Source organism: Culex quinquefasciatus, chromosome 2, assembly GCF_015732765.1.
Source record: "Culex quinquefasciatus strain JHB chromosome 2, VPISU_Cqui_1.0_pri_paternal, whole genome shotgun sequence".
Taxonomy (NCBI): domain Eukaryota; kingdom Metazoa; phylum Arthropoda; class Insecta; order Diptera; family Culicidae; genus Culex; species Culex quinquefasciatus.
Window position 1 is genome coordinate 138,909,203 of NC_051862.1, and position 23,678 is coordinate 138,932,880.

At 42.5% G+C, this 23,678-nt stretch overlaps 4 protein-coding genes across 6 annotated transcripts in view; 1 reads left to right on the top strand and 3 right to left on the bottom strand.

The window, feature by feature from the left end:
- The window catches only part of LOC6036638 (serine/threonine-protein kinase grp), a 58,014-nt gene extending 51,674 nt beyond the window's left edge, over window positions 1–6,340 (bottom strand). The window contains exon 1 of the mRNA XM_038257808.1: window positions 5,584–6,340. The gene's annotated coding sequence lies outside the window, so the exon portion shown is untranslated. The remainder of the gene's footprint in view (window positions 1–5,583) is intronic.
- A 6,242-nt stretch (window positions 6,341–12,582) lies between these two features.
- Window positions 12,583–14,307, bottom strand: LOC119768095 (cytoplasmic dynein 2 light intermediate chain 1-like). Its single transcript, XM_038258501.1, has 2 exons — window positions 13,609–14,307; window positions 12,583–13,550 (listed from the first exon to the last, which is right to left on the bottom strand). The coding sequence occupies exons 1-2, from the start codon at window positions 13,990–13,992 to the stop codon at window positions 12,666–12,668; spliced, it is 1,269 nt and encodes a 422-aa protein (XP_038114429.1). The 5' UTR covers window positions 13,993–14,307; the 3' UTR covers window positions 12,583–12,665.
- Window positions 14,308–21,364: 7,057 nt separating this feature from the next.
- Window positions 21,365–22,224, top strand: LOC6036642 (U6 snRNA-associated Sm-like protein LSm7). The gene is made up of 2 exons (XM_001846614.2): window positions 21,365–21,524; window positions 21,582–22,224. Exons 1-2 carry the CDS (start codon window positions 21,507–21,509, stop codon window positions 21,954–21,956), a joined length of 393 nt encoding a protein of 130 aa, XP_001846666.1. The 5' UTR covers window positions 21,365–21,506; the 3' UTR covers window positions 21,957–22,224.
- LOC6036693 (chitin deacetylase 1) overlaps window positions 22,215–23,678 on the bottom strand; it is a 47,555-nt gene continuing 46,091 nt past the window's right edge. For all 3 annotated transcript variants that reach the window (XM_038255787.1, XM_038255785.1, XM_038255786.1), the window contains exon 6: window positions 22,215–22,621. In XM_038255787.1, the coding sequence (XP_038111715.1) occupies window positions 22,343–22,621 (279 nt within the window). In that variant the 3' untranslated portion in view covers window positions 22,215–22,342. The remainder of the gene's footprint in view (window positions 22,622–23,678) is intronic.

Here is a 23,678-nt window from a genome sequence, read left to right on the forward strand (position 1 = left end):
AGGGGGATTTCCCATTGTTTCACCCCGAATCATGAACACTTTTTTTTTTTCACTCTTCTCTGTGATGTCCATTTTCTCGCTTTTCGCAGCAATTTTCGTTTTTTCTCGATTTCATGGTCGATTCTCGCCACCATCAGAGATGGGCGAGGGGGCCCTCTGGGCGTTAAGACGATGACCCTCTTTCACCGGTCCCCACAGCACACACAGCTTATTGGTGTCAAATGTGGGTTCAGGTTTTTTTTTTGGGAAATGGTTTTCGCCCGAAATTGGGGGGAGCTGCCCGTGTGACATAGTAGTTCCGGAACCGACATCAGATGCATTTTTAGATTTTTATTTGGATTTGGGTGTGAGTTTGCGGATTTACGACTTCTTAAATAGCATTAACTTTTAAATTTGAGATTTTTTGTAGAGATTATTGAAATCAAGACAACATGTTAAAAAGTTATCCATGTTTACAATAATCACAACAAACGTTTGGATTTTATTCGATATTTGAATTTTCCCGAAACATACATAAATGAAAACAAGCTTCATCTTTACCAAATATCTCATGAACTAGAGAGCCTATATGGAGAGGCGAAATGTCACTCTCAGAGTTCCAATCGAACTGTCAAATCGGGGTTCCAATCTAGCAACAAGATCATGCAAGAAAAAGGTTGGAATTAATTTAAAAAAGTTTTGGCAAAAAAAACGAGACTTATAACAATTACAAGTATTGTAAAACTGTTGTTGATAATAATCTGGTAGTTTTTGTTATGTTTGTGCTTGTTCGGTATAAAAAAAGTGCCAGCTCGAAAGAAAAACTACAAGTTTTTCAACCTTAAATTTGAACGACTTTGGGTGTTTGAAATTTCTCCCAGAACATTTAATTTCCCTATGTAGGTCCCTATCATGAACATGTGCGTGGTTATTTTATTATTTTTTTATTATTTTTCTTTATTAGGAGGTGGACAAAAGCCCCCTTGAGATGTGTCTAGCATATTCCAAGACACTCTCTCAAAGAGGCACAAAACCACCTCGTCTTTTCGCATCAACAAGTACACAAAACTCAAATGATACAAGACGGGTTACTTTAAAACTAACTCAATAAATTAACAAAAATATCACAGTGTTCTAATATCTACGTGTGTATTGTCAGGAAGGGACTTGAGGAAATTAAGGAAACGGATTTTGATTTTGTCGCGGGGCAGGTCAAAGTCGAAATGGTCAGAGCACAAGTTAAAAATACGACACATACTAGAAACTGGTTCGTTATGTCCGTAATTAGTCAGAGCTCGGCGAACCGTCAAAAAAGAGTGGTTGCGAAGTACACGCCGGCGGGTGTTAATATTGATCAGTTGCAAAACAGCGGGACAATCAATGGACGACTGCAGGAGGTCAGCTACAAACACTGCCTTTGCAACATCACGTCTTACCGAGAGAGGATCAAGGTTTAGCATTTTGCAACGCTCAGCATAGCTCGGAGGATTTAAAGGATCAGGCCAGGTGATGTGACGTTGGGCATATTTGACGAACTTTCGCTGCACCGACTCCACGCGTTGAATGGCGTTCTGGTAGAAGGGAGCCCAAACCGTGGAACAGTACTCGAGCGTAGAACGAACCAGCGAGCAATAAAGAGCTTTGAGACAGCCTAAATCTCGAAAATGCTTAGCTATCCTAAAGACGAATCCTAGTGGTTGACTGCCAAATAAGATGCTTCTCCATTATTGACAGATCAGCGGAAGTTAAACAATGAATCAAAATTGATTAGTGGTAGCCAATCATCCGTTCACTGTTTAACTCTTGAAGATCCCTATTTTATTCGTCATTACCGGCGCCTTCCCCAGAAGCCTGCAGTTCGACAAGGGTAGGAGTGTAAGTCCAATACTTGAATTTGCAGACTCGTCAGCAGGCCTGCAAAAAGTTTTCAACCCAGCAAGCCAAAAATTCAGTTCACTGCTAGCTTGTGACTGTAAGCCTACTGCGTCCGTTCAACCACTGCCGCCTGACCCGTGCCGGTCGGCTGCTGGAGAATGAGAGACATGAAAAAATGAGCGACACTCACTCAATTCGTGTCATATGACTGACTCGTGAAATCCTCTCTAAACACTATTTTGACTATTTTCAAACAATTGAATGGTTCTAGACTGAGCAAAACACTTAAAACAACTATAACTTATATTCAAAATTACATTTCCACGCCTAAATACAAACTATTTGTGTAAAAACTTGTTTTTTTTATGTGTGTGTGTGTGTGCAACGTCGAATGAGCGTTGGTCGACTACTGTCACACAGTGCAGCTGCTCAGTGAGCTAGGGCACTCACGACTGAGTCGGGTTTGTTTATGTCACGGTTTCAGGGTTGTTACGGGAAAGTCGAAAAAAAATCCGCGCCGACCTAAAATCCAAAACCGCGTGAAATCCAAGCCGTATAAAAAAAAATATCGCGACCAACATTGAAGAAATTTTATTTTTTAATGAAGAAAAACTAATTCAGAAAGTATTTGATTGAAAAAACTCGTTTTATGTTTAAAGGATCCAAAAGAATGAAAGCAATAAATCCATTTAGAAAAAAATCCTCAAGAGACGGTCAAGGCAAGGGTCATGAAAAAAAAAAATCTTCAAAATGGGAAATACAATATTTAAACACCAGAAAATTTAACTTCAAAAAAATAACCTCAAAATTAAATCAAAATCTAAAATTATAAAATGATAAATTTTTAATTTCGAAAGTCTAAATATTCAAAATCTAAGAATTTTTATACAGTTTGTAATCCAAAATCCTCGCAAAAATTTCACTCCGAAAGAAATTTAATTTCCGATATTTAAAATAATATCTTCTTATAATTTCAAAATCTCTTACATAAAATAAGACTTCAAAATTGTGGAATTCAAGAATTTGAGAACTAAGAATTTAAAAATAAAAACATTTAAGAATTCAAGAGAATTTAAGAATTTAAGAACTTAAGAATTTAAGAATTTTAGAGTTTATAAGCTTAAGAATACTAAACTACTACTCTTTTTGGTTTGAATTTGATTTTTTTCAGTTTTTAAATTTTGACTTTTTAATTTTCATTTTTTTCAAATCTTCAAATTTTCAATTACCAAAATTTTTGGTATTTTGAATTTCAGATTGCTAAAATTTTGATTTTCGAAATTTCAGATTTTTTAAATTACGATTTTAGAAATTTCGAAAAAAAAATAATATGTATTTTAATTTTTTGTTATAATAAAAACTATTAAAACATTTTTTTTCAAATTTTTGAATTTCTGAAGCTTTGAATTTTGAATAATCTGATCTTTTTATTCGCCAAGAATGTTTAAATTTAGAAAAAAATATTTCTACCGATTAAATTCCATTCCAAAAATAGAGGCCAGCTTCTGTTACGTCCAATCAAGCTCATATTTAGCGCCCACCAGAACAAGCCCCAATAATAGTTTTTGTTACACATTCGAATGTATATATCTTCGGGAAAAAAACTTAATATTTGATTTACAAAATTAAAAATTGAATAAATCCGGTATAAAATTAAAAATAAATAAGGTTAAAAATCATTACTCAAAACTAAAAAGAAATTAAATATTCAGAGCCGGAGATGTTAAGAAATGATAAGAAACATATAAAAAAATTATTTCTACATAATCTTCATCTTCATTTTTCGACGTTTCGTACTAAGAAAATACAAACAAACATTTTCAGAAGAAAATTCAATTAATAAAAATTATGAAATTCTTGCACTCAAAGGAAAAAACAAATTATCGTAATTCCTGATAATATTTTTCTTAATAACTTGAAAGGAATTCTATCTCTCTCAATTAATTTATTTATCAAAATTGCCATCCGCGCGAAATCCGCGCCTGAGCAAAATTAGCCAGCAAATCCGCGCCAGATCCGCCCTATCCGCGCGAAACGCGCTAATCGCGCGATCCGCGCCGTCCGTAACAACCCTGGACTTGGGAACGTTATCGTCCAGTGCACCGTGACGTGACGTAATGTTCGAACTGCTTGCTGTTTGGACATGGTGGAAGGAACTGTTTCGTCAAGAGTCGCTGTGCAACCTGTGGAGGTGAGCACAAAACTCAAGCTTGCAACACAAATGCTTCAATTGCGGTGGCGACCATTCGACCAAGAATCGGAGCTGCCCAAAACGTGCTGAGTTTGTGAAAATTCGGCAGCAAGCAACGACGAGGCACCAACCAAATCGCCGCAAAACACCACCAGCTTTCACGGACGTGGATTTTCCTGCTTTGGCGTCACCAGGAGAGGGATCTGTTCGAGTGGTTCCAAATCTGCAGCCATTGCCGTTTAATCAGCGGCAAAAAGTTGCAGATTTCAAAAAAAAAAGTGTGCACGTGGTTTATGGATGGCCCCGATGGGATTTTTTGATCGATTTGGTGTCTTTGGCAGAGTGTTAGGTTTTTATTGGGTTTTTATTTTTGGAAAATATAGTTATCGGCATCGGGGGGTGACATTGGGTCTGAGGGGTGAGATTGGGTCATACAAAAATGCAGAAATTTTTACGGGGACTATCCACAAACGACGTGGACATATGATAACGATACACGGAAAAAAAAATTGTTTTTTTTACTTAACTTTTTTTACGGGCGGGTCTAATAAACCATTCAAGTTTCACTAAAATTATCCGAAGTCCCATACAAACCTTCGGCTAATTGAGTCTGGACTGTAATGAGAAATTACTTTTTTGACATAGCCTTTGCCCATGCATTCCCTATGATAGGAAATGCATTGGCAAAGTTTCATCTAAATCAAACAGTGTAACAGTTTGTAACTTGTTGCATACATTACTGTTTGAGTAATTCAAATAACCATGAAAATCGGTGTCATAACATACTCATACTATATTTAAACTTGGTACATATATTGTGAGCACCCGCCCCTGGTTCCAAACCGGCGACCTCTGGATTGTGAGTCCAGCACTCGATCCGATTGTTCTATAAAGTTTTCCCCATGAAGCAGTTTTGGCTAAGACAAACGTTTTTAGCTCTCTCATCTAAATGAGAAAAATGACTCATGATACATGGCTTGTCTTTTGTGCCGACCCAAATTACAGGTTTCAGGTCAAAATTTAATTTGTTTGCCATAATAGACGATTATTCTTATTTTTCGTATCCTAAATTTACTGCGTTTAGATAACTTTAAATGAAATATTTTTGTAGGGATAATCTTCTCCAACAACATATTTTTGGTCTCATGATGCTGCCTCCAAAAAAAATCTAGTTCCTCGAGTCTCATTTTTGCCGTGTCCAGCCGAGTAATGTTTCCAAAAGAAGAAGCAACCTGGCCGGGGCCGCCAACCATCGTGATTTTTTTTTGACAAGTTTTTTTTTTGCCCGATGGTGCTGGTGTTGGTGGTGACGACGACGACGACGGTGAAGGCTCTTCGCGTTTCTGTCAATGCCAGCAGAATCGCAAAGGTGGAAGACCCCCGCCGCCCGGCCAGCCGGTCTCCGATTTTCCACGGTACTTATTCCGGGAGTTTTGGAGTTATTTTTTTGCTTCTCTCTGCTGAAGTTGGCAACTTTTCGCGTTTATCGATTTTTGTGAGAAATTGTGGGGTTGGAAGGAAGGTTGGTGGAGACTTACCTTTGGCAGGAGTTGGTTCTGACGATCTTGCGAGAGGGAATCTGCTGCCACGAAAGTGGTCACTTCTTTCCGGAGGGCACCTCAATCACAAAGGAAAAGAAAGAAAAATGTGGCAGCCCGATGGCGGCGGCGGCGGCTGCTCCAGCAGAACTTGGTGCACACACAAACACAAACGGCCGCGCGGAGGCCACCGGAGATTTTGCCGAAAAACGAACGCGCTCTTTGCAGACTGGCCGCGGCGGAGCAGAAAAATCCGTCAAAGTTCTTTCTCCAGCCCAAAAACAAAGTTCGCTCCCTCTCCTGTCCGGGAGAGTCTCTCTCTCTTCTCTCCGATTTGTACAACTGTGTGCGTGTGAGCAGGAGCGATACACACACACACAAACACGCTCGCAACTCTTCTTCTGCTGTTGAGCCTTTTTCTGGGCGGTTCTTCTTCTCCTTCCAGCTGAAGGTCTTTGGTCTTCTTCTTCCGCGGATTACTGCTCTTTCTTGGGTACAAAAAAACGGGTTTTTTCTCCTTTTCCTGGATTAGCGATTCAAGGTCGCGCACGAAAATGTCTCGAAATTGTTCAAATTGCCACTTTATCAAACTCACTTTAAACAATTTCAACAAATCGCACCATCAGCAAAGCAGAAGTTGCGTGCACGGTCGTCGATGGTTTTTCGGGAACTGAGAACGATCGAAAGGAGGGAGGTTGAAATTTTGCCGGCTTTTGTTCGTCGCCACAAGTTGAAAAGAGCACACACGAATACTACTGCGAAACGGGCGCGTGTGCGAACGCGTGAACAAAAGCGCCACCTTTTTGACAGGCGCGACGGGATGATGGGAGAGAGAGCGTGCGGGCTCTCTCTTTAGTACAAAATGGTTGACAGGAGCGCGCAGGTTGACAGCTGCGGTGTGCCCAGGGAGTTTAGCACGGTCTTGTGAAATAGGGTCCTGAATTCCTGTTTTTTTATCATTATTACACTCAAACCCCGCTGGTTTGACACCAACTGTTGTCAAACGAAAAGGGGCTCTTTTTAGTTTGACACCCCCTTTTACACGGCGTTCACACATACTACCATACATTTGTTTTGATAGAGTGCGTGAGCGCCGTGTAAAAAGTGACAGTTCGTCACTTTTTAGTTTGACTTTGACCAACCAACAGGGTACAAACTAAAAAAAGTGTCAAACGAAAAAGTGACCAACCACCGGGGGTTGAGTATATTGCTTTTTGCGAGATAAAAATCACGTTTCTCCTTCGCTGTTAGTGACAGGAGATTATTGCAAGGGGGTTGACACTCGGTCATTCTGGAATAATTCCGGGTTAATTCTGGAATGACTGGAATGACGAGGATGATTCTGGCAAAAATGAGCAAGTGCAGATAACAGTGTGGCTGTCATAATATTTATCTTTCAGAATCAAAACATTTGTTGGTGCTGGGTACTTTGGAAGGGGAGTCTGCGGTTGTTCTGTGGACCGTGCCGTTTAGATCCGGAGAAACGACTGGACTGACATGTTTTGGCCTACACAAGTGTCTGACTGAGCGAACCGACCCGAAAACAATCCGGGTATTGGCCACGAGGTTGGCAGGATCGGCGAACGAGAGTTGGAGTTTGAGGAGTCAGTTTTGCCGACGTGTGTATGGATCGGTATTGGATTCTTGGCGGAGGGCGCACTCTTGACAGGTTCCTGCCATGGTTCTTCAAGGAGGTGTTAGATGATGGAGTGAAATATATTCTTCCGGACAAAACTTCTGGTGGCCGCGCTGGATCTGTACTTTCTGTAGATGTGCGGGACGCAGTTCAGGATGAAATAAATAATGAAGATTTGGATCTGCTGAGTCCTTGGCTGAGTCTCTTCAGCGAGTTTAAACAGAGTCTGCTCAGTTTCGCGAATAGGAAATACAGTTGCAGAGGGTCAGGAAAGATCTGACGGCGGCGGGGCAGAAGTAGGGAACGAGACAGGGCCAACTCGTACAACAGGCGGATGTTCAGCTGTTTTTGCGGAGGGTGGTGGGGAGAATGAATTTTCGGCAGCGGCCGGAGATCTTCTGGCCGATTTCCCCCAGACTTTTCCCAGGTTTCTGAGTTCGGTTATGCGGTTACACTGATGGATTAGGTCAGATTTTAACTAGTTATTGTGGACGACATGGGCCAGATTTTAAGCGTATATCTTGGCTAGGTTCCGGCGTATTTCGGGGACATGATTTCTTCTAATTTTTGTTTTGGATTTTTTTTAATTTTTTTTTAGATACAAGTATGAAGCTTAATCACATGATTTTTTTAGAATTATATCAAACCGGATTGGGAGTTATTGCGATTGCTGGGGTTTCCTGCGTGATGGTGCGACTGCGGTGAAAATGTTCCACCAACTTATGCTGGGAAGTTGCAGAAGGTTCCAAATCAGTTTGAAGGGTCCGGGACTGAGTCAGGTTTCCAGAACGGTGTTCAGCTTCAGAACCAGGACGGAATGGTTGACTCCCATTTCGTTGCGACCTACAGACCGGATAATCCAAACCAGCTGGCTTCTTGATGGCTTCCTTGTAGAGGGTGAGGGAGGGGGGCGTTGGTTCGGAATGCAGCTTCCTCACCAACTAACGCGTCGACTGCTACCTGAGGGGAATTTCACGCGGCTGATTGTATTAGAGCTTGGGCATTGCCAACGCCGTACCGGCTTCGCCAAGTTAGGCTTATCCAGATCATGCTGTCGGTGATCAGTTTCAGGTAGTACACGAGCCGGTTGGACTCCCAGTGCGGCCTGGCGATCTCGGAATGGTGGTGCCGCAGCAGGGTCGCCGTTCGGAGAAGGGGAACGCAAGGCCGCTGCAAATGCTTCTCCAGGGTGAGCTTCGTGCAGGGCAATGTTCCACTGCTGCCGTTCGCGGTGGACTCGCCGTCATCGTCTGTCGCTGTGATCGATCATGCGGCACTTTCGAGGCAGATTTGTGCATAGCAGGTTGAGGTTGACCTTGAAGATTCTGATAGAGTAGGCTGAAAAAAGAGGGTGATAATCCATTTCAAGAATATCCAGCTAATGCTGAGATGTACTACTAACAAACTTACTTTGATCCAAATGCAGCGCACACATGTCGTTCAGCAGGTTCGGAGGTTGTACCGAACCGGCTGCCGTCGCCAATCCTGAACTGCTGGTTTCCTCTTTCAGCCGTTTTCACTCACATTCGGAGATTCGTCGTTGAACGTGGGCAGGGGGACGATGCGGTCATATTTGGGGTTGTAGCGTGAGGGAGCCTCCTCGTTGAATAACTTGGGAGGTTCATGGGGGCGTGGAGATGGCCAAGGTGAAGAGGGATTGGATAGTGACTGGTATTTTTCGTGTTGTTCTGGTACGTGTTCCGTACCAAGGGCGGGCGGGTGGTCCGCCTGCCGGCTCTACCATCTGTCGTTCATCAGGGCATCCAGAAACCGACATCGCGAGAGCTGTCTGCGATTTGCGTATGACAAACTTGCTCTTCTGAGAACAATCGCGCGGCTGTTGGGGTGAATCGGGATCATGTGCTCCGGGCGGGCCTTCTCTCACGTGTTTCTGGTCAATCGCTAATCGAGCTCTGTAAATAGAGATTTTATGAAAGAACCATAAACTATCAACGACCAACTTCTGTTCACCCATTGATTCTCACATTCCACGCAATGTTTGTTCATATATCACCGTCGGCCGTCGTGCGTCAATGTCTGTCCTGCACTTCGACGGTCTTGATCTGCGTCTTGGGCCGAGCCTTGCCGCCTTCCTCGCGTCTTCGATTGGCTAAGATATTCCGGCCAGTTCTTGCCCGTGTTTCCCTCCTCGTGTATGAGCTGGTATGATGGCCACTTTGCTGCCGGGCTTCAGCTTCTGGCTGAGTTCTTCGAAGTCATTCATACTCTTGAGTGTCTTCAGATGATCATAGACGGCCAGCGGCACCGTGACGAACACTAGCAAGTTTTCGGCCACGCCTCGTCACCAGTAGTCAGGAAGACCTTCCGGTAGGCCACGTCGATCGACTACACCTCGTAACTTCTCGCGATGGCCACTCCTCCGTTCGACGCTTCGGCCAGCTTCGGTGGATCGATGTAGAGATCGTCCGGCTCATAGGAGATGCTCCGTTCGCTGTCGTTCCACTACTTGTACTTTAGCGGTTCCATTTCCGGGTTGAGCATGGTTCGTTGAAGGGTGGCGGTTGCATTTGCGGCATCACGGCTTCGTTGTTGATGGCCAGCACTTTGGCCGTCACGTCATGACCCTAGATAGCGCGGAGGGCGGAGAAGCTTGCAGATCTGCGTCAGTCCGCGGGTCGAGCACCGCGTTGAAAGGGGTCCTGGGATGAGGCAGAGTGGCGCTGTTTGACTGCTGCTGGTGGGTTTTTCGTCGGAAGGGCCAGCCTCCCGCTGTTACCGCAATGACCCGCCGGATTGTTCCTTTGACGGAGAAGGTAAATAACGATGGACGTGCCGGAGATGTATTGTTCAAGTCAAGTTTCTGAAAGAGAACTCGTTGTTAAGAGCATCTAACTTGTAAATAAAAGAAAATACTTCGAAGACCTTCGAATGTGAACAGATTCACACTTGGAACTGGGAACCAGGAGAGCCTGCTCCGCGGCTTCTTCCCCCCCCCCCCCCTCAAAAGTGGACACCACTGTGGCTATACTCTCCGATCAGTGATAGCCCAATCCGACGTCCCCCAGTCGTCATCGCCACTTATTCCAGGTTACGGTGGACTGTAGCAACCACCACCCGTCCCATTTTGTCGTGCCCACACATTTCACTGCGACCGACGACGGAACATACGATGCAACCTACGGGAACACGGATTTATTGGCCCTGAGAAGGATTTTTGCCGTTTGTTTACGTTTCGGCACAAAAAAATGCAATGACATTTCCCAGCTCAACACGCAAAATTTATATTAGGAAGAATCAGAAAAATTGGCATCATTCCAACATCATTCTGGTTTCATTCTGGAATGAACGGAATGATTCGAATGAAAATATTTGATGTGTCAACCCCCTTGCTCAACAATCAAGCCTTCGGACATCTAGTTTCGAGTAGGAATCTCGCAATCGAGAACGCCAAGGCAATGCTGTAGAGCGAATAATTTGATTTGGATGACTGTAGAAAAAATGATATTTCTTTACAACTTCAATATTTGTTATTTATTCATTTGTGCCGATAATGTCCCTTCAACGAAACATACTCCGCGGAACTAGGATTGATGCAGTTTGTGACGAATAAACTTAATATGTTCATTTTCGTAATTTCGATAGGTGATTTTGAAAATCGTGATGTTTGACACCAACATGTTCATATGATACCGCCATATCCTTTCAATGGAACTTCCCCCGGGAAACCCGGAACTACCTGGGTTGTGGCCAGTCCACTCAAAATATCAGTTTTCGTAATTTAAATGTGATTTTGAAAATCGTGAAGTTTGACACCAATATTGCCCATATTCACACTGTGCCACCAATGTCCGCTCAACGGAACATCCCTGCGGGAACCCGGACCAATTCGTGTTGTGGCCAATCCACTGAAAATGTTTATTTTCGTAATTTTCATATGCGCCGCCAATGTCCCTCAAATGGAACATCCCCCGGGGAACCCGGAACCGTCCGGGTTCTGGCCAGTCCGTTTAAAATGTCAGTTTTTGCAATATTCATATGTGATTTTGGAAATTGTGAATTTTGACACCAATATTGTCCATATTCATACGGTGCCACCAATGTCCCTCCAACGGAACATCCCCCGGGGAAACCGGAACCATCCGGGTTGTGGCCAGTTCGTTGCAAATGTCCATTTTCGTAATTTTCATATGTGATTTTGAAAATCGTGAAGTTTGACACCAATATTGCCCATATTCATTCGGTGTCGCCAATGTCCGCTCAGCGGAACATCCCCGGGGGAACTGGGACCAATTCGGGTTGTGGCAAGTCTACTCGCAATGTCCATTTTCGAAATTTTCATCTGCGATTTAAAAAATCTTGAAGTTTCACACCAACATTGTTCATATTCATTGGTACCGCCAATGTTCGCTCAACGGAACATCCCCCGGGGAATCTGGGCTAATCCGGGTTGTGGCCAGCTCAATGAAAATGCGTATTTTCATAAATTTTCATGTGTGATTTCGAAGATTATGAATTTTGACACCAATATTGCCCATATCCATACGGTGCCGCCAATGTCCCTCCCACGGAACATCCCCCGGGGAACCCGGAACAATCCAGGTTGCGGCCAATCAAGTTTTTTTTTGGAAATAATTACTTCTGGCTTTGAAGATTTTGGCAAATTGGTCATGCCAATAAATTAAAACAAATTTTATTTCGAAACGTCAAAATAAGCTGATACTCGCCCCCGGTGGGGTTGGCTGTAACTATTTTACCAACCCGCTTTATCAACGACCGGTGTGGGAAGGGTGACTAAACTAAAATAGTAGCGCTGTGGGTGAACAAAATAGTCACTCAGTTATGTGCGCACCGGTGGAGATGCTCTAATTTGCTTTCATAAAGATCAAAGCTTTAAATTTTCAATATTCAAAAAGGGGAATGTAGAGTATGTTTTAATGAATTAAATATTGAAAAAATAAATACACTAAACCCCCGGTGGTTGGTCACTTTTTCGTTTGACACTTTTTTAGTTTGTACCCCGTTGGTTGGTCGAAGTCAAATCCAGTCTGCAATCCGCTAATATCACCGTCTCCTAGCGAAGTGAAGCGTTGGTTTGTCAAAGTCAAACTAAAAAGTGAACTATTTACACGGCGCTCACGCACACTATCAAAACAAACTTTTGGTAGTATGTGTGCACTTCGTGTAAAATGGGTGTCAAACTAAAAAGTGACCCCGCTCGTTTGACAACAGTTGATGTCAAACCATCGGGGTTTGAGTATGTTTGGAGGTCTGTGGAGGTCAGGGCAATGCGAGGAATTTATTATTTAGATTTGAATCGACACCATGTTATAGGCTTTTTTAAAAGTAAACTCGTAATAAATTAGCAAGCAAAAAGTATTAAAATTTAGACAATATCAATTTGATATATTTTTTTTTATTTCTATAATATAGTGGCACTCATAAACTACAATCCCACACATGATGGTTTGAACACCCCACAATCTTCCTACTGAACCGCTTCAAACTTCATCCTCATCTCGGTATCCTTCAGCAGTCGCATCAACTCCTCATCCTTGAGCGCCCTCAATTCGTCGATCACCCGCTCCCGGAAGCCACCATCCTTGGCCGGATCGTCCGGAATGGCCACCTTCTCCGTTCCAACCTGCGGAATCTGCGAACTATAATTGAGCCCAATCCGTTCCGAGTTGCTCGGAGTTACGCCGATCTTCTCCCACGAATCCGCCCCGAACGGAATCACGATGGGTCCGTTGTGGTCCGCGGCGGTAGTTTTGAACGGGTTCGAGGGACTGCCGAAGCCCAAGTAGTTCATGGCGTCGCGGGTCATCTTGGTTAGGGCGGTGTTCTTCGAGGTGTAAAAGATGAGGGCGGCTCCGATGGCGTGGGCGATCGAGCGTAGACACCTGCAGACGTGCTTCTTAATTTCGGAGTCCAGGTTCTGGAACTGGTCGTATTTGCCGCCAACGATGATCACCGGGAACGGAAGCACCTCGAGCGTGTTCAAATCCACGTGGTCAGAGCCAACTTTTTGACGCATCGCTTCTTGCATTTCGGCGATCTCCTTCGACGAGCAGTTCTTCTCCAAGGCCTGCTTCAATCCGTTCAGCACGCACTCCAGGTCGGTCCACAGACGATCGGGAAGCGATAGATCGAGCACGATGACGGCAGAGAAGGTCGCCAGACCATGTGACCGAAGGGGAACCTCGATTAGTTGGTTTGAGTTCACGAGACTGCCCAGCTCCCACACGTTGCAGATGTTTTTCTGAGCACCCTGACCGGAAGCCGTGCGACGACCGAAGGAGTATTCTAATGCGAGAGTTGGCCGCGGAACATCGTCCCGGTCTAGGAATCGATTTATGAGCGTTGATTTTCCCTGAAAGTTAAGAGATTTCATTATAAATCACTTCATACATGGAGTTCCAAACACTTACGGCGCCCTTGCTCCCCAGTACAAATATTGTCCTTTCCGAAGGTCCAACCTTAAGGTGCGAGTCGTTCTTCAACTGCTCCGTCACCAACTTCAACGCAATGTCCTGAATCGTTTCGCTGGAGTCCAACTCTATCGAGTTTAACTCACTCATCTTTCCCCAGGTTAAATTCTCCTGGTCTAGTAGCCACAGATAACCAACTTCAAATAAATTCGCTGTAATATTTCGCAGGTGGCTGTGCAGCTCGGCCACAACTTGCCCCAAATAAAATGCACTGTTTATGGACGAGGGGCGCCATGGTAACGGCGCGAGCATGGCAACCTCGATTTCGGCCAGGACTCGCGTGTGATGCCACCCAATCCCTAATTCATGCTTCAGAAAATGCATAAGATACAGTTTTGAAATGCATTAAGGTTATGAACTGTTCCCAATTTCGCTTCTATTGTCTCGCAGTCTAAATATTTAAATTTGTTTAATTCGCAATTTCTTTTGCCCGATTTGTCCAGCAAACAAAACTCTTGAAAAGTTTATCGCGAATTCAAATATTTTGCCGAAATCAACAGAATTGTCCATTGTTTGTGAGAATTGCAAAATGCATTTTTGTTGTCACGTATGATAAATATTTCGTCCAGGCAAGATAGCTTCAACGTCGCGACTCGCGACGTCCAAAGTCGCGACGCCTCGTGGTGACGCGTGGATTGTTACTTATCAGATGGGAGAAAGGTTGATTGTGTCTTGAAAGTGAGTTTAATGGTCGTAAATGTTTGTCTCATATCTGAAGATGGCATTTGGTTCAAGGAAATAGATTAAAACGAAAGGATTGCATTTTTTTTCTTTGAATTCCATAGCTTCACTCTTTTGCATAAATCCAATAAAATTTTTGATTTGTTCCAATCATTTATCTCTTTCTAGAGAAATAATTCGTTAAGATTCAAACAACTATTTTTAAAGTTGTCGAAAGTTCGCGAGAACTTGAATTTTATGTTAAAAGTAAGAAAATAAAATAGTATAATAAAAAAAATTGTTCTTGATTCAATTATCCGAATCCAATCCTTGTGAAGTTACAGCGATTTTAAAAATAAAAATGTTGTAAAACAACACGCAAAATTTATATTAGGAAGAATCAGAAAAATTGGCATCATTCCAACATCATTCTGGTTTCATTCTGGAATGAACGGAATGATTCGAATGAAAATATTTGATGTGTCAACCCCCTTGGATTATTGCCACCTAACTACCGCAGTGTAAAGCTAAGAACATGATTGTCCGTTCGACGCAGTGGTGAACGCAGAACGCTGTGCCAGTTCGATTTTTCCATCAACTGTCATTCGAACAATCTGCAGGGGTTGCTTTGGTCAATGGTCGATGACTGGCAGGCTATGATGACAGGCGCAAAATTTTGCGTTTGCGTTCAGGCCTGACGGACAATCTTGTTCTTACCAAGAGCAATGTCGTATACACTCAAACCCCGATGGTTTGACACCAACTGTTGTCAAACGAACGGGGTCACGTTTTAGTTAAACACCCCTTTTACACGGAGTTCACACACACTACCAAATCTGGAGTTTTTTGACAAAGAACTTTGTCCTAAGGGCTCTATTCTGGTGAGGTGTCAATCCAGAAAAACGAAATATGTCGCGCGTTACGAAAATGTTGCATGCTTGGTACTGCGGAAGGGGTCTGCAACGAATGAAATGTGGCAACAATGGTGCAGCATTCTCGCGTGACAGTTCCAAGAAAGCAGGAGACGAGGCAAAATTTGCACCATGTTGCCACATTTCATGCGAACTATATAAGTAACAGATAACCTCTGAACAATTTTAGTTTTATTCGAAAATCCGTCAGAGACGGATCGACGGTGGTAATTTTATTGCTCACACACACATGCACACATTGAAAGACACAGGTTGTGCACCAACTTGGGAGGAATTCTGTTCTAACGAAGATTGTTAGATCGGTCACTCGAAAACCAGAATGATTTAAGGAAACGGGGTGGGACCAAACTGGTAGGATATTGGCCACACCCGGAGTGGCCATGGCCCTGAGGGAAGGTTCTACCGGGGGGACATTTATCGAACCATTCGACTTGGGGCAATATGGGTATCAAAATTCATGGTTTTTTATACTGGTAGTGAAAATGGCCATTTTGACAGGATTGGCCACACCCGGAGTGGCCATGGCCCTGAGGGAAGGTTCTACCGGGGGGACATTTATCGAACCATTCGACTTGGGGCAATATGGGTATCAAAATTCATGGTTTTTGATACTGGTAGTGAAAATGGCCATTTTGACAGGATTGGCCTCACCCGGAGTGGCCATGGCCCTGAGGGAAGGTTCTACCGGGGGGACATTTATCAAACCATTCGACTTGGGGCAATATGGGTATCAAAATTCATGGTTTTTGATACTGGTAGTGAAAATGGCCATTTTGACAGGATTGGCCACACCCGGAGTGGCCATGGCCCTGCGGGAAGGTTCTACCGGGGGGACATTTATCGAACCATTCGACTTGGGGCAATATGGGTATCAAAATTCATGGTTTTGGTACTGGTAGTGAAAATGGCCATTTTGACAGGATTGGCCACACCCGGAGTGGCCATGGCCCTGCGGGAAGGTTCTACCGGGGGGACATTTATCGAACCATTCGACTTGGGGCAATATGGGTATCAAAATTCATGGTTTTTTTTATACTGGTAGTGAAAATGGCCATTTTGACAGGATTGGCCACACCCGGAGTGGCCATGGCCCTGAGGGAAGGTTCTACCGGGGGGACATTTATCGAACCATTCGACTTGGGGCAATATGGGTATCAAAATTCATGCTTTTTTATACTGGTAGTGAAAATGGCCATTTTGACAGGATTGGCCACACCCGGAGTGGCCATGGCCCTGAGGGAAGGTTCTACCGGGGGGACATTTATCGAACCATTCGACTTGGGGCAATATGGGTATCAAAATTCATGGTTTTTACGGTGAATATGGTTTTTACGGAACCATATAAATTGGGGCAATATGGGTATACAAATGCATAGTTTTTGATACAGGTAATGAAAATTGCCATTTTGACAGGATTGCCCACACCTGGAGTTGCCAGTGCCATGAAGAAGGTTCTACCGGGGGGACATTTATCGAACCATACGACTTGGGGCAATATGGGTATCAAAATTCATGGTTTTCGATACTGGTAATAAAAATTACGGGAAGGTTTTCCGGGGAGTGTTCTGTTGGATGACGTTGTAGGGCTTTGGTGTATTGGGAAAAGTTGTAGGGGAGAAAATTTCATGAAAGTTTGTCAAAGGCGCCAAATTTGTAGCTCTTAATCTACTCGAGATATACGCCATTTTTGCAACAATGGTTAAAAAGCACTTTTTTGGTGATAACTTAAAATGTTAGCATTTTAGCGGCCTACTATGTTCTGAAGAGTTGTTTATGACATAAAATTACACATTTTTGCCGAAGACAGCAAAATGTGTTGAGCCTTTATTGAGGAGTTATAACCATTTTTGAAACTGCCACAGAATCCGCTTTGTAATTGCTGGCCCCGATACTCTTCAAGGGTGTTCCCCTCAGGAACTGGGAAAGATTTACTTTTACTTTTACTTATAACCATTTTTAAGTGATTTTGAAACTATTTTCAAGTTGCAATGTTTTCAAAATGGCGCATTTTGGCGCAAAACCGAACAATGCACATGAAAGTACACACTTTCAACTAGATTTTCTGAATATATCTCCGTGTCTATCGGTGTCTATTTTTAGATATCTCAATTTGAATTTGACGGTTTTTAATCAATTTAATTATAATTTTTAAGCAGAATCTTATTGAAACGTGGTAATAATCAGTAAATTGATCGTTTTTTATGGAAAATACATTGTTCATGCTTAAAATTATGATATAGGGGAACTATACCCTTTCTCAGCCTATTTCTATTATCGGCCTATCAGCACTTTGATCATGAATTATAGCTTATATAAAGTGTTTTTGACTGTTCCGAAGTAATTAATAGCTCAAATAAAAGTGAGCAAGCAACTCTCCATTGTTGAAACATCTGAAAATGTTGATTTAATAGCAGAAACGGCAAAAGTGATGAGAATTCGTCGAACGGCTTAGTGTGATTAAAATGGGTATATTTCCCCTATATTTTAAAATTATGAATAAAAACATGTTTTCTCAAAAATAATGTAAGTGAAAATTTTAAATGATTGTCCGTATTTAGAATTAAGTATTTCCTGTTATATTAGGTCACTCTGGAAAAGTTGTCGTAATTTTTCATAGACGATGTAATTTCCATAAAAATCGATCAATTTACCCTTCAATTTACCGATTTTCCCCTTGTATTCATTATGATTTCGAATAACATTCATAAATAAAATTATTAAAAATCTGACGAATTCAAATTGAGATATCTGAAAATAGACACAAATAAACACGAAAATATTTTCAGAAAATGTAGTTGAAAGTGTGTACTTTCAGGTGCATTGTTCGATTATGCGCCAAAATGCGCCATTTGAAAACATTGCAACTTGAAAATAGGCTCAAAATCACTTAATTTTTTTTTAAACTCCTCAATAAAGGCTCAAAACATTTTGCTGTCTTCGGCAAAGATGGGTAATTTTATGTCATAAACAACTCTTCAGAACATAGTAGGCCGCTAAAATGCTAACATTTTAAGTTATAACCAAAAAAGTGCTTTTTTACCATTTTTGCAAAAATGGCGTATATTTCGAGTAGAGTAAGAGCTACAAATTTGGCACCTTTGACAAACTTTCATGAAATTTTCTCCTCTACAACTTTGCCCAATACTTCAAAGCCCTACAACGTCATCCAACAGAACCCTCCCGGGAAAACCTTCCCGTAATTTTTATTACCAGTATCGAAAACCATGAATTTTGGTACCCATATTGCCCCAAGTCGAATGGTTTGATAAATGTTCCCCCGGTAGAACCTTCCTGCAGGGCCATGGCCACTCCGGGTGTGGTCAATCCTGTCAAAATGGCCATTTTCACTACCAGTATAAAAAACCATGAATTTTGATACCCATATTGCCCCAAGTCGAAAGGTTTGATAAATGTCCCCCCCGTAGAACCTTCCCTCAGGGCCATGGCCACTCCGGGTGTGGCCAATCCTGTCAAAATGGCCATTTTCACTACCAGTATAAAAAACCATGAATTTTGATACCCATATTGCCCCAAGTCGAATGGTTCGATAAATGTCCCCCGGTAGAACCTTCCCTCAGGGCCATGGCCACTCCGGGTGTGGCCAATATCCTACCAGTTTGGTCCCAACCCAATTGCCTTAAATCATTCTGGTTTTCGAGTGACCGATCTAACAATCTTCGTTAGAACAGAATTCCTCCCAAGTTGGTGCACAACCTGTGTCTTTCAATGTGTGCATGTGTGTGTGAGCAATAAAATTACCACCGTCGATCCGTCTCTGACGGATTTTCGAATAAAACTAAAATTGTTCAGAGGCTATCTGTTAGCTTATATAGTTAGCATGAAATGTGGCAACATGGTGCAAATTTTGCCTCGTCTCCTGCTTTCTTGGAACTGTCACGCGAGAATGCTGCACCATTGTTGCCACATTTCATGCGAACTATATAAGCTAACAGATAGCCTCTGAACAATTTTAGTTTTATTCGAAAATCCGTCAGAGACGGATCGACGGTGGTAATTTTATTGCTCACACACACATGCACACATTGAAAGACACAGGTTGTGCACCAACTTGGGAGGAATTCTGTTTTAACGAAGATTGTTAGATCGGTCACTCGAAAACCAGAATGATTTAAGGCAATTGGGTTGGGACCAAACTGGTAGGATATTGGCCACACCCGGAGTGGCCATGGCCCTGAGGGAAGGTTCTACGGGGGGGACATTTATCAAACCTTTCGACTTGGGGCAATATGGGTATCAAAATTCATGGTTTTTGATACTGATAATGAAAATGGCCATTTTGACAGGATTGGCCACACCCGGGGATACCGGGGGGACATTTATCGAACCATTCGACTTGGGGCAATATGGGTATCAAAATTCATGGTTTTTTATACTGGTAGTGAAAATGGCCATTTTGACAGGATTGGCCACACCCGGAGTGGCCATGGCCCTGCAGGAAGGTTCTACCGGGGGAACATTTATCGAACCATTCGACTTGGGGCAATATGGGTATCAAAATTCATGGTTTTTGATACTGGTAGTGAAAATGGCCATTTTGACAGGATTGGCCACACCCGGAGTGGCCATGGCCCTGAGGGAAGGTTCTACCGGGGGGACATTTATCAAACCTTTCGACTTGGGGCAATATGGGTATCAAAATTCATGGTTTTTGATACTGATAATGAAAATGGCCATTTTGACAGGATTGGCCACACCCGGAGTGGCCATGGCCCTGCGGGAAGGTTCTACCGGGGGGAAATTTTTCGAACCATTCGACTTGGGGCAATATGGGTATCAAAATTCATGGTTTTTTATACTGGTAGTGAAAATGGCCATTTTGACAGGATTGGCCACACCCGGAGTGGCCATGGCCCTGCGGGAAGGTTCTACCGGGGGGACATTTATCGAACCATTCGACTTGGGGCAATATGGGTATCAAAATTCATGGTTTTTGATACTGGTAGTAAAAATGGCCATTTTGACAGGATTGGCCACACCCGGAGTGGCCAGTGTCCTGAAGAAGGTTCTACCGGGGGTACATTTATCGAACCATACGACTTGGGGCAATATGGATATCAAAATTCATGGTTTTTGATACTGCACCCAGAACTGGACATCGGCATTCGAGAGTATAAAGAGCACGATTCGGTAGTAAAATGTTACTGTGTGCGGACTGAGAGGATAAATCCCGAAATTACCGAGAGTACTTTACTCATGGGTTCATCTTCAAAAAAAGTTCATCCATAAAAAAACGAACCGGTACCGAGACTCGAAACCAAGACCTTCGGCATATTGATCCGTGCCTTTGCCGTATGGGCCACCATGGTTCGGTGACTGAATGGTGGTCATTTGTCCATATAAGCCATTCAGTAGGATGAACTATTCCAATGAGCGAATGAACACGCGAGAGGACTATACTCTCGCAAAATAGCACTTTCCTCACGCTTCTTTTCGTTAGGACTATCCCCTCGTTCTTTAACTTTGGGTGTGGTAGTGAAAATGGCCATTTTGACAGGATTGGCCACACCCGGAGTAGCCATGGCCCTGAGGGAAGGTTCTACCGGGGGGACGTTTATCGAGCCATTCGACTTGGGGCAATATGGGCAATTTATATCCACAGGGGTGCCATTGAATGCAAATATTTAATTAGAATTAATTACTCAGGATTAAATAAATTGGCAAAGAATTAAAAAATATAAATAAAAATGCATGATTTTTTGAGTTTTGTACAAAGTTCTTTGTCATATTGGTCATGTAGAACATAACCACCTGCACCTTTTTTTAAAAGGTCCAATAAACTAAATTTTCAGTGTTTGCTTTTTGGGTGTTTTTTAATACCTCTGACTCAAGGCGGTTTTAAAAACACCCAAAAAGCAAAAAACTAAAAATTAGGTTTATTGAACCTTTTCAAAAAAAAACTCCAGAATTTTTCTTGCGAAAAAGTGACCAACCACCGGGGGTTGAGTGTACCGGCCTTTTCAAATGTTGCTCCAGATTTTGACATGGTTTAAGTTCCGTTGTCTGTGATAAATTGCAGTTCAAAGTCCCTAGGCATTTTTTAGTACTTAACATTTTAGTACACTTAAAAATCCCGGCATTATTAAACGTCAAATTTGACAAACTAACCTCGAAATAAAAAGCAATCTACTTTGTGTGTAAATAAACAAAATCAAATTTCGCAAACGTTTCTCAGTAATTTGGCAGTTTTATGCTAAAAGTTTAACAAGTTTACTTCAAAAGTAAATCATGGCCGATAACAAAAAGGTAACCACTGTTTGATAAATTCTTCAGTGTAATTTTAACACTTTTTTCCCAAATCAGTCCGGTCCCGGTGGGGGCCCCGGCGGAGACCGCGGTGGTGATCGGGGAGGTGGTTCCGGGGGCGGCGGTGGCGACAACAAGGAAAAACGCCGCAAGGAATCCATCCTGGACCTGAGCAAGTACCTGGAAAAAACGATCCGGGTCAAGTTTGCCGGCGGGCGGGAAGCCGCGGGTGTCCTCAAGGGGTACGATCCGCTGCTCAACCTGGTGCTGGACAACACGGTCGAGTTCCTGCGTGACCCGGACGATTACAAGCTGGCGGAGGAATCGCGACATCTCGGGCTCGTCGTGTGCCGGGGGACATCCGTGGTGTTGATCTGTCCGCAGGAGGGCATGGAATCGATACAGAATCCGTTCATCACACAGGAAGGTTAGAGGGGGGGCGGGGAAGGGGGAATGGAAAGTTCGGGTTTCTTGCTTTTTGGGAATCTTATTTATTTGTTACTTTTCGAAGATCACGGGAATGCCACAACGATTGCGGTTTTGAATTTTGCATTTTCACGATTTGCCAACATTCTTCACGAATTAATTTCTCTTTCTTTTTTGGCACCTAAAACGTACATCTTAACAGCAAACTTATCCCTACTTTGTATAAGTTAAATATTGCAACAAATAACGAATGTATTTAACAAAACGTTAACAATCGATTTCTTCCTCTCTCTTTCTTGAAAGAAAGCCTTAAAAAATGCGCGAGATCCTTATCAACTAGTCACAAAAATACTGTCTCAACTTTTGGCCTCTTGCCACGCCACACGCCCCTCTCAATCCAGCCCGAACTCGTTCCGGATCCAGGGATACTGGGCGGGACACTCGTTGCAGGTGAACAGATACCGGTCCTGCTGCAGCACGCGGCTGTGGAGTTTGCACGTCCGCGGCAAATTGCACGCCACCTCGTTCGGATCGAGCTGCTTGGGTGCGCACTGCCACGGCTCAAAGTGGCCCAGCTGGTTGAGCGGGGTGGGCTGGCGGATCCACTCCACTGCCTGGTAGTTGGTGACAAAGTACACGTCCGGGTGCTTCTGCATGTCGTCCAGGAAGCGCTGCGGGGAGAACACAGATTTGAAATTAGTATAAAAATTTAAACAGTTTAGGTAGGTGCAAATATTTGTATTTCTAAATTTGATGAATCATTTTTAAGCTGAGCAGTCCTCTGAGATTTCGGTCATTCGATTTTTTTTGTATTTTTTAATCCGACTGAAACTTTTTGGGTGCCTTCGGTATGCTCAAAAAAATCATTTTGCTTCAATAGTTTGTCTATATAATTTTCCTTACAAATTTGGCAGCTGTCCATACCAAAATGATAAAAATTGAAAAATCTGTATCTTTTGAAAAAAAAAAATTGATCGATTTGGTGTCTTCGTTGTAAAATTGTAGGTATGGATATGGACTACACTGACAAAAATGATACACGTTAAACAAATTTTGGTGATTTATTAATTTCACTTTTTGTCACTAAAACTTGATTTGCAAAAAAAAAAACACTATTTTTATTTTTTTTCCATTTTCTGATATGTTTTAGGACATAAAATGCCAACTATTCAGAAATTTCCTGAATGTACCAAATATCGACCGAGTTATGAATTTTTAAATCAATGCTGATTTTATAAAAAAAATCCAAACACTGGTCGCAACAATTTTTCAACTTCATTCAAAGTATCTTAGTGAAATTTTGATAAAGTGCACCGTTTTCAAGTTATAGCCATTTTTAGGTAACTTCTTAAAAAATAGTCTCAGTTTTTCATTTTTTTTAAATTAGTGCTTATGTTTGCACAGATATAATTTAAAAACTGAGAAAAATCTCTATATTTCGCTTGTTTGAACTTTGTTGATACGACCCTTAGTTGCTGAGATATTGCCATGAAAAGATTTAAAAACAAAAAAATGATGTTTTCTAAGTCTCACCCAAACAACCCACCAATTTCTTTTCGAAAACAATATTGAAAAAAAATTAAATCGAGAGTAACATTTTAAAAGGCGTAATATTGAATGTTTCGCCCTTTTGAATTGTAAGTCTTGATTAAAATAATGAAAATATTGTTTTCAAATAAATCGGAAAATTAAACAAATGCTTCATATTTTAACATTGAAAATCGGACC

Coding starts and splice junctions, on each gene's coding strand:
- LOC119768095 (XM_038258501.1), bottom strand. CDS start 13,992: ATGCATTTTCTGAAGCATGAATTAGGGATTGGGTGGCATCACACGCGA. Junction 13,551..13,608: donor TACTGGGGAGCAAGGGCGCC/GTAAGTGTTTGG, acceptor CTTAACTTTCAG/GGAAAATCAACGCTCATAAA.